The sequence below is a fragment of the Nannospalax galili genome, unplaced genomic scaffold, assembly GCF_000622305.1.
Source record: "Nannospalax galili isolate Female #2095 unplaced genomic scaffold, S.galili_v1.0 scaffold1051, whole genome shotgun sequence".
Taxonomy (NCBI): domain Eukaryota; kingdom Metazoa; phylum Chordata; class Mammalia; order Rodentia; family Spalacidae; genus Nannospalax; species Nannospalax galili.
The window spans coordinates 622,686-633,712 of NW_008331995.1; the positions used below are offsets into that span (position 1 = coordinate 622,686).

The 11,027-nt window shown below is 51.2% G+C and overlaps 1 protein-coding gene across 2 annotated transcripts in view; it reads right to left on the minus strand.

Annotated features, from left to right (window-relative positions):
- Nucleotides 1-7,898, minus strand: part of Rab3il1 (RAB3A interacting protein like 1) — a 21,442-nt gene extending 13,544 nt beyond the window's left edge. For both annotated transcript variants that reach the window (XM_008827117.3, XM_008827116.3), the window contains exon 1: nt 7,738-7,898. In XM_008827117.3, the coding sequence (XP_008825339.1) occupies nt 7,738-7,748 (11 nt within the window). In that variant the 5' untranslated portion in view covers nt 7,749-7,898. The remainder of the gene's footprint in view (nt 1-7,737) is intronic.
- Nucleotides 7,899-11,027: the final 3,129 nt, after the last annotated feature.

Below are 11,027 nucleotides of genomic sequence, written 5' to 3' on the forward strand. Positions count from 1 at the left end.
GATTGTTTTAATTAAAGAAATTTTATTTTATGTGAATGAGTGTTCCTGTACATATGTAAGTATACATGTGTTGTGCAGTGTCTGCAGAGGACCAGAAAAAGGCATTAGATAACCACTGAACCATCTCTCCAGCCTAAGAATTTACTTATTATATTTTATGTGCATGAGTGTTTTTCCTACATGTATGTAAGTGCACCACATGTGTGCACTACCCATAGAGGCCAGAAGAGGACATGGATCCCCTGGAACTAGAGTTACAGTCAGTTGTGAGACACCATGTGGGTGCTGAGGACCAAACCCAGGTCCTCTGCAAGAGCAGCCATCTCTTAATCTCTGAGCCATCTTGCCATCCCCTTAAAAATTTATTTTTATTTGTTTTTAAACCCCTCTAAAGATTTAATTTTACTTTTATTCATATGCATGTGTGTCTGTGTGAGTGTATACCACATGTGTGCTGGTATCTGCAGAGGTTAGAAAAGGGTATTGGATCTCCCAGAGCTGGAGCAACAGGTGGTTGTGAGCTGCCTAACATGGGTGCTGGGAGCCAAACTTGGGTACTTTGGAAGAGAAGTAAGTGCTCTTAACCACTGAGCCATCTTGCCAGCCCCACACGCTGTGTTTTTAATATGCTTTCCACAGCATTTGTAGTCTTGTTCCCATCCTACAGATAAGGAATGCAAGATCAGAGAGAGGGGATTGGGTGAACTTTCCTGGGGTCTCACTGCTGGTTAGAGGTAGTGTAGAGACAGACAGCCAGGTCTTCAGCCTGGGCCCCAGCTTCTGGCTGACTGGCCCTGGTGTGGGGTGAGACTGTTGGAAATAGCACATTTGCCTCATGATCAGGGGCTGCTGGGCCCAGGGGGTTCAGGAGGCTCCTCATGAGCTATAGCAGGGAACCTGACCCAATTTCAGCCCAAACTGACTTCTTAGATTCTATTCAGGCCCAGAAACCACTGTGGCTGGAGTGATGGCCTGGGTGGGGGCTGAGGAAGAATCCATGGTTAAGATCTGCCCTGAGATACACATGGGTGGGAATGAGCCCGAGACAGTCTGAAGTCCTTGAAACTCTCTTCCTCTGCAGAATGGGGTATAAGCCAGCAGGGGGCACTGTGAGAATCGAATAGGAGCCACTTGGCACAGTACCAGGTGAATAATGTTCCACCCACACTGGGCAGAGATGCTCACAATGCCTGGCCTGACTCTGGGTCCCACATTTGAACCCATAGGCACCCGAATCCCTGAAGGAGTGTAAAGATATCTCCTGGAAACCTGGGGCCCAGCACCATCTTCTCAAGGTAGGAAATGATGGCCACAGTCACTCTGGCTTAGTCAGGCAGGGCATCCCACCTAACAGATTGTCCACTTCAATAGAATGAGTAAGAACTGCAGGCCAAGGATGAGGGGTGACCCATGGGGCGGATCCCAGGTTGCTAGAGCCAGGCCCCAGTGCTTTCCTGATGTGAGGACCACCCTGCCATTGCCCACACCTACTGCCTTAGAGAACAAGACATAGGCCCTCCCCCAGATACTGAGCTTTATTCAGCAGTGTGGCTGGGTCTCAGGGTAGGAACTGGGGACCAGATGGAAGAGTTCCCACCATTCTGCCTGCAGGCTGTGACTTTAGTCCACTTCTATGGGACCCTCTCTATCAGTCAGAGGACAATCTAGGAGTAATAACACCCTTCCCTCTCCACTGGTGGAAAAGCCCAAGGCCAGATACTAAAGGTAGGAAACAAGGGAACAGCAGGTTCCCTGAAGCCAACAACGCCCCATGGCCTGGGCCTGGGTGGCAGGGGCAGGAGGGGAAGAAGGGCACAGCCTGTGGAGGAGGGAAGTCCAGTCTTAGACCCTCCTCCCTTCCTGCTTCCCTGCTGTAAGGCAGGCTCTGGTTACTCAGAAAGTTCAGAGGAAAGAGGGATCCTAGGTCCAGCTGAGCCAGGATCTCTGATCTTCCACACACTTTAGACTTTTCCACCAGAGACCCTCAAACCTGTATGTGAACCTCTCAGGTCTCCAGTAGACCAGAACCTATCATCCCTGGACCTCCTCAGTCCATACTGTTCAAGAATAGAGCCCTGTGGGTGGGATACGATGTATAAAGAGAACGAGTCTGCCTAGGAGTGGGAAATAGTAAGATTCAAGGTCAGAGGCAGGTAGGGTGGCCGGCACCCCCCCTCCCCTCTGCCATCCTGAAGTTGGCTCAGGAGCCTAGAGCCCTCACATACAGGAAGTGCCCTCCTGGGTCACTTCCCCAGGAAACACACAATGCAGAAGCTACAATCCTTAGTCCACCAGACCCACCCTGTAGGGACAGCAGGGATGTTGTCTCTACCCATTCATCACCTCTCAAGTAAGACTCCTGCACTCTCTGGTCTGTCAGTTACTTGAATACTTAAAACCCTTCCTGGATTAGGGAGTGCCTGGTCAGAGGCTGGATAAGATCCCTCACAGTCCTCTGAGCTTCCACCCTTCCCCAGCTTGGAAGACCCGCCTGATGTGAGGTCTTTGTAAAGCAAGTACCAGGCATACCTCTCTGCTGTGCCTCCTGCAGTTAAGGACCCCCATCTTCCAGGCCACAATGGTTCATTAAATAAGCAGTGGAGAGGTCCCTGAGCACAGCTCTGAAAAAGCAGAGGCTGGGAGGGCATGTTGGGAGCACAATGCTACACCCAAGGATGCTACAGAAATCTTGCTTGGAACCCACTCTCAGGGGTAGTGCATGGCACAGGGGCTGGGTTCAGACTCACTGGGGACTAAGGTTGATGGCTGTTTGACATCCAGGCATCAATGAGGTCACAGGAAAGGTTTTATAGGCTGGATCTCTGAGTAGCCTACAAGCCCAGCAAAGCTTAGCCCATCAGTCCCAAACCAATAAGAGCACAGGGTATCCAGGTTCCTGGTCAGGTTCATACCAGTCCACCAATCCAAGCATCATGGGTATCTTGATAGCACTATAGTGAGATGCACCCACCAGACTAATTTTAATGTTAAGGCACCCAAGAACCAGAGAGGGTTGATGACCAGGCTTGGAATATACAGCAAGATGATGGCAAGATGGGAACTGAGCCCCAGTATGCAGGCACAGCATGCCATGTGACTTGTCCCCTTAGAGGGAATGAATGGTGGTTTCAGAGAAGGGAGGCAGGATGCAGATGGCATTTGAGGAAGTTGGAGACAGTGCCCAAGTGAGGGTGGGGGTGGTAGAGTGATGCCTAGGGCTACTGTGCTGGCCAGGCAGGCCTGAATTGGCAGGGGACATACAGACAAAACATTGTAGGGGGTCCATGGGCAGGGGGAGAGCTGGAGCTGGGTAGGAGGGCAGGCAAAATATGCAGTGCAGTAATTGATTAACTAAACTAATTTAAAACCAAGGGAAAGGTGAATGAGCACAGTGGTACCCAAGCCATGCTGGGAATGAGGAACTGGGAGGGGGTCTTTCAGGGAAGCGAAAGGGGATAGCTGAGACTTTTGGGAAGTGGGTAGCTGAAAAGAAAAGGCAGGACAGTGGCAGCTGTTGGAAGACACTAGGCACTCTGCCAGAGTCTGAGCCTGGGCTGCAGGGTGGCAGAGTGGGACCCTTAGAATGGGAGGCACATCTTGTCTTGATGATGGTAGGGCCTGGAGTTCGGTCAGAATTCAATAAGCCAAGTCAAGGCAAGGCAAAGGAAGAGGCAAAAGACAGGGTGGGCCTGGGCCATTGGGGGTGGGATGGGTAGATAGTGGGTGGATGCTGCAGGAACAGCAGCAGATCTTGTGGGATAAAGAGATCAAGAAACCAAATAGGGGGGCAGAGAGATGGCTCAGCAGTTAAGAGGACCAGGATTCGGTTCCCAGCACCCACATGGTGACTAACAACCATCTGTAACTCCAGTTCCAGGGTATCCGACATCCTCTTCTGACCTCTGTGGGCATTGTATGACATGGGTGCCTTTACATACATGCAGGCAATACACTCATACACATAAAATAAAAATAATAAAATGTTTAAAAAGAAACCTATTGAGTTGTTGGTAGGGTAGTCCAAGAGACTCCCAAAATTACAAAGGTTATTGCCACAGCCCTTGATTACCTCCTAGAACATGAAGGTAAGACCCTACTGATGAAGACAGGACATGCTTTGGACACAGGATTTGGGGCAATGGAATTGGAACTAACCTGGAAGCCAGGTTAGCTAGCTGGCTAAGGCTAGCTCTCATAGCTTTGGAGAGCACCACACAAGCTGCTAAGGGAGAATATCAATTGATGGGCCAACCTGAGCTCCAAGGCCTAATAACCACATCAATGACAGCACAGCAAATGACATTGGTGCAGTAGTGGCACTTTTATCTTGTAGGTAACCAACAGGTACATAATTGGACTTAAAGGCCACTTCCCTATCCCTCCAGAGGGAGGAAACTCATATATGGTACTGTAAACCTAGCCAAATACACATAACTGGAGAATTCATAGATCTTAAGAGAAAACCCCAAGGCTGCCACATCTCTAGACAAATGTAATTTCTTACTATGTGCAAAACATGGATCCTTAAACTTACAGCAAGTATCCCAGTCACTATCCATCAAAGAAACTTCTTTTTCAACAGACAGAAATTATTATAGAGTTCCACAACTGGTCATACACAGATATTATCTGTGAACTGCCCAAGCCTAAGTGGCACATCTACAGTGCAACCTCTACACCCAAGGCTCACAGAACACAGAACAGGGGATGAAAAGAATGCAAATGCATCTTTCAGTTCTCATCAATGAAGCTTCCTCATGATGCAACAGAGGGCCAGGAATACAAAAGGTCACAAATGCTCAAACTGTAGAGAATAAGAGTCTACAGAGTGTGGGTCCTTGGACAGGACTCCTATATTAAAATTCACCCTTGGGAGCTGGAGAGTTGGCTTAGTGGTTAAGACCACTGGCTGCTCTTGCAGAGGACCTGGGTTCAATTCCCAGCACCCACATGGTAGCTAACAACCATCCATAACTCCAGTTCCAGGGGATTCAATGCCCTCTTCTGACCTCTGTGGTCATTGTACAACATGGATGCACCTACCTATGTGCAGGCAATACACTCATACAAATAAAATAAAAACAAATAAAAATTAAAAATAAAATAAAATAGAATTCACCCACCCAAGGCCCAGGGAACACTGCCGAAGAGGGGGTGGAAAGATTGTAAGAGCCAGGGAGGAGGTGCGTGACCATATGGAAATAGAGTCCTACAGGCTCCTGGGACTCTTCTTGTACAAACCTACAGCAATGGTGTCAGCATATACAAGACCCATGCAAACTCAAGCAGACAAAAATCCAGCTCAGAACTGTGGAAATGAACAGCAGGCTCCAACCTTAGTTGGCTGAGGAAGAGCTGATCTTCTTAGGGAGGGACTCTAGATAGGCTGTCTATTGTGCCAGCTTCCACATCAGCCCTAAATAATTCCATAGGCACAAGGTGGATTCCAGATGCCATCGCCAGCCTCACCCCTTCCCATCTATTTCATTTTGAGTCCTTCCCTCCTCATTTCCCAAGGCCTATTGAGTACATAGCTAGCACAGAGGCTGGGAGAGTCTAGGACATGTAGCATGTAGGTTGTACTAAGGCTCTCATCCTGAACACAAATGTTCTGGGTAAGAACAGCAGGCAAGCTACCGTCACCTGTTGAGGTGAGGGCAGATAGGTAGATCTTGGAGGCTGCATGAATCCTTCCCAACAGGGAGTCCTATCTGCCCCATCCTGGGGTCCTTAGTCTCCTAGGACTTAGGTCTTAGAGGTTGGAGCCACAGCAGCACATAAACCAGGTGTGGTGCGTGCCTGTAATCCCAGCACTTAGGAGATGGAGGTGGGAGATCAGACACTCAAGCTCATCCTTAGGTACATAGAGAGTTCAAGGACAGCCTTGGCAACATGACACCCTGTCACTAAAAAAAGAAAAAGAAAAAAAAAGTCAGACTAGAGTTGCCACTCCATTCAGAGTTCAAGGCCCATGTGCTGAGGTCCTAAGGAAGATCTTTCCTGGTTCCTACAGAGTCCAGTCACTTCTGCCCATTCCCAGAAGAGCAGCCTAAAACTCGGACCTTGCTATTAGCAGAAACCCAAGAAAGACAGTTCAGTTCATCTTATAGCAGAGGCCAAGCCTCAGAGCCCCTGATTCTTCCTAGGCTAAAACCCACAGCTCCTAGGATATACCTCTTAGAGCTGTCATGAGCTCCTGGGGCGTCACTTAGAGTAATCTGGCAATGTGTGCCCTTGAGCATAGTCCTTAACTGCTGCAGGGAGCAGGTGAGGTCTAGGCCCCTAGTTCCCCAGTGCATGCTGAAATTGACTCTGATCCCTAAGTCTCTGAATCCATGTCCAAAAGAAGGATCTAGGGGCTAGGAAGACGGTTCAGTGAGTAAGAGTGCTTGCTGCAGAAGCATGAGGACCAGAGTTCAGATCCCTTGCACCTACACCAAGTCTTGTGTGGCCATGTAGCACCTGTAGCCTCAGTGCTGGAGGAGGTGGTAGTGGGGGTTGAAATAGATTCCCGGGCATGCTGGCCATCCGCTTTCCCTAAAAGCATCAAGCTCCAGGTTCAGTGACAGACCCTGTCTCAAGGGAATATGGAAGAGAGGGATAGAAGACATCCTCTGGCCACCATGTGTACACACACACACACACACACACACACAATGCAGTGTTCATGGAGTCCCCAGCCCAGAGAAGGAGGGCTGCACCCTTAAGGTCACACAGCAACTGCCTCCATACACTCAGCACAAAGGGTCACAGCTTCCTTCAGACAGGCTGCTCCTCACACACACAGTCCCAGACAGGATATCAAGTACATTTATTCCCAAACAGGATTGCCCCAACCTCTCTAGGCGTCAGGAACACATCCCAACCACTTTCTCTCTGAGTCTAGCCTCTTTCCTTGGGGGCAAAATTCCAACAAATACAAGGTGGCCTCTGCTCCCTCTAAAAGCCTCAAGCCTCCCCACCTCCCACAGCAACTGGCCTTTGGCACCCTGACTGGGGCTGAAAACCCTATTTCTCAGCATCTCACCTTAGTAAATAATCCCACCTGCTCCCCTCCCTCCCTCCCCAGCTGTTGGGGCACAGCCCTATCCTGGGACAGCCTTTGTAGGAACACCACCCAGGACCAAGTCTTTGCAGGCAGGGGAGGAGGTGTTTGCCCAACTCCAAGAAAGGACTGCAATCTCTGTGAACACAGGACAGGATCTCCTATTAGACTGGGCAAGAACAGGAGCCATCCTGAAGAACCAATGAAGGGGGGTGGCAGGAAAGGGCTCACCCAGGACTCAAGGTCTGTGCTGTCCTCCTCCAGTACGGCACCACCCACCCCAAGATTAAGGTTCCAGCCAAATGGCCAGAGACCTTGAAGACACCCAGCTCTTTTCCAACTGCATGGCTTCCCCAGAGTTCATTTGGGTGGGGAGTGTCCTCCTCCTTTAAATGCATGCCCCAGATTTACTTTGGTATTACCACCCGCTTCCCCCACTTCTCCCTTGCGCTCTAGCTGAGCTACGAGGAGTTGGCGTCGGCACCCTTCCCACTCCCCACCCCGGGAGCAACTCGGATCACTCCAGCCAGTGTCCTCCAGCTCCAATGCACCCCTGGGGACTGCAGACAGGGCTGGGAGTTCAGGGCATCTCCCAATGGGGTGCAGACAACAGCAGGGACCCCGTGTTCTCCCACCCCAGGAGCCTGCGCGGCCCACACTCAGTGCTGGGCCATCAGCGCACGCGGACCTACCCGTTCCACATCCCGGCGCCTCGGGACGCCCGAGTGTCCCCTCCCGCGCCGCTGTAGCCACGTTCACCCGCCAACTCTGCCCGGACCTAGGGCTGCCCTGCTGCCTGTCAATCCGCTCTACTGCCAGTCTGTCCTTCTGGCCGCCCGGGGTGCACGGCTCCGCCCCGCCCCGCCCCTGCCCTGGGCGGGTCACGTGCCCAAGGGGCGGCCCAAGGCCACGTGCCCGCCCCGCCCCTCTGCTGGCCCGGAGCCCATGTCCCGCTGGCTGCAGTGAGGACAGTTAGCTGAGGAGGAGGGGGAGGAATGGTCCCCATCATTCGGCAGTCAGAGCTGCCCTTCGGCTTGTCCAGTCACTTAAAAACCTACAGTGGCTCCCACTCCCGGGGGTCTCAGCGCTGATTCTGGTGCAGATTGTCACTCAAAAGCCTGCAGACACTCTTCTCCCCCTCACCTGGCATTCCAGTCATCTGTCTGTCCCTGTGTGACACGAGCTGGTGGGAAGGGGTTGGGGCAGACTCCCAAAAAAGTCTCATTCTTGGAGCCTTTATCCTGGGGAAATTGTCTATCCAAGTCTCCTCATCCATCTCTTCCTTGTGTCTCTGAACACAGTGTGTCCTTATCCCTGCCTTTCCAGCCATGCTACCCTCTGGAAAATACCCCATCCCCTTCACAAGCACCTGTCTGCCCAAGGTACCTAAAACTCTATAAAACCTTCCCCTGAATCCCTGGCTGCTGGTCACCAGTCCCTCAGTCCCTCTGACGCTGTCCACTGACCTCAGGTTCAGCCTGAGTAGGATCCAATTGAGAGGGAGCCCATAGCATAGCCAAACCCTCTTTCAGGCCTAGGGACCAGATCCGTCCTTCAGTGCTAGGGACCACCTCCTTCCCCAGGGTCTACAGTACCTTGGGGCTTTCCAGGATGCATCTTACTCATCCACATGGTTCATTCATTCAGGTGGCCCTTCTGAGCAGTCTAAAAACCATGCAAGGGCTGGAGCCCCAGCCTCCCTCCTCAGCTCCCCAGTAGCTGTGCTACAGCGGTGTACTACCATGTTTGGCTTACGGGGAATGGGTGGCATACTCTCAAGGGCCTCTACTGCTAGGGCTCTCACTTGCCTAGGGTCCACCTTTACCAACAAATGATGTCTCTTTTCAAAACAGAAGAGTGCCTTGTTCCTGGCTCAGGGACAAAGAATAACAAGAATTTGGTGAATGAAGGTCAGGCTGGAGTCCATGCCTTTTCCTGTGGCAGACACGATGTCCAGTGAAGAATCTGGACAGCCTTCCACAGCATCCTTTCCAATTAGCCAGAACCCCTCATCCCAGGCCTCTTGTTCCCTTTACTCTCTGTAGGATAATAATTTCCAGATCATGGCTTCCAGAGGGCATGGACCAACCCCTTCTTGGAGCTGTGTTCCTCCACCCACCCCAGCCCACTCAGGGTGTGGTCCAAAGCAGATGTCAACATATGTTTGTTGATTTGAACCCTTCCGCAGCTAAGCCTTGAGCAAATGCTGTTTTCCTGCTCCTTGTGCTGGTCACTATCTGACACAAAATGAGCCCAGGACAGGCTCCTGGCTTTCTAAGTCTTTGAAAGTCTGGGCAAAGATAAACCATGGCAGCAGATTAGCAGGAGATAAAGGAAAGTCGATGTCAGCTCAGGTCTATAGTGCCAGAGGCCTCAAGGACAGGTGTGTGGTCACCACTCTGAGAGTTTTGACATGCAATTACTACCCCAAAAGATCCTGCCATCTAAACATCTAGTCTCTATGGACTCCTGGGCCACGCTGTTTTCTCAGGGCAGCATGGGGAACCCTGCTGTGCCTCTGAAAAGGCATGAGCTCAGAAAGGTTAAGAACCTGCCAAATGTCACACAGCTAGCTAGTGGAGGTTAGCTAGAATCATATACATCCTTTTCCCCAAAAGACAACTCATAAGTCTCTGGTGCCACTTGGAACTGCAGGTGGATACAGCCAGCCCACAGAGGGTTACTGAACACTAGGTGCCTGGCCTGGTAGACGGGGAGGAAGAAATGAAAGATGTGTCTACTGCCCAAGAACCTTAGTCTCCCTCCATCCATGCCCCCCGCCATCCCTCCCCAACTTGTTACTCTTAGCCAGTCCCTGATTTGGGAACTACGTCTATCCTTGGCTCACTATGTGACCCAGGATGAGTGAGTGTCTTGTCCTCTCTGAGCTTCAGTTCTACCTCTAACCATTAAGTTGGACAAGACAATCAGAACTCCCCTCTGAGTGCAGACCCTGTAAGAGGCTTCTAAAATTTCTCCTGGTTCAGCATCAGTCTACTGTTCAAAGCCATCTTCTGACTCTTACCCCTCATATACACCCCTGTAGTAGCAAGACCCATCTCCCACCTTCCTTCAGTATCCCAGGTCCCCAGCTCACCTGTTTGTACCCCAAGACTCCTCTCTCAAGTTCCTCTCAGGTACAGGACCCAAACCTGATGGGGCATAGCAGACAGTGCCTGAGCTCATGGCTAAGAACACGGGACATGACCCTCGGGCAGGGCACTGCCTGGGCTCCTCTGAGGCATCCATTTCTGGAATCCAGACTGAGGGTCCTGCTGGAGACTGTCAGGAAGGCAAGTGGTAGAGCTTGCTCCCACCCCAGGCAGAGCCTCACACTAACCTTTGCTATCTCTAAGAAGCAGCAGCCCTGGCCCATGGGCAGGGCCTCCCAGACAGGCCTCTATCTCCTTAAACCCTTAATTATTAACTCCTGAGGCTCAGCGGGCAGCGGAAGACACAGGCCTCCTTTCTAGGCTTGTGGGCTGTGGGCCAGTGAAGGCCCATATACCTGAGGGGCAGGTGGGAAGCTTCTTTCACATGCTGAGGCCCCATGTTTAGCCAGGTTCTCTATGAGACTGCCTGCCCCTCTCCGTGGTTGACACATTGGGCAAAGCCTGTCCAGCCTGGTTCTATCACTCATTGACTGGCTGTTTGTCCTTGAATCTTTTAACCCCCATCACCAAGGGACAATTCAGTACAGCTGGGAACACAAGTTTGGCCTTACCCAGGCCTGATTCAAGCCCCTTCCAGCACCACTTCAGCCTCTCTCTGTCTCAGTTTCCCCAACCATAAAATAGATTCTCAGCCTCTAAGGCACACCAGGTCAACTGTCCTTTCCACATTCTATGTACTGTGTTTTCCCTTCCCTTCCCTTCCCTTCCCTTCCCTTCCCTTCCCTTCCCTTCCTTCCTTTCTTCCTCTTTCTTTTGACCACATGAAAAAGAAAGACAAGTAGGAAGGCAAGGAAAACAAAAAGGCATTA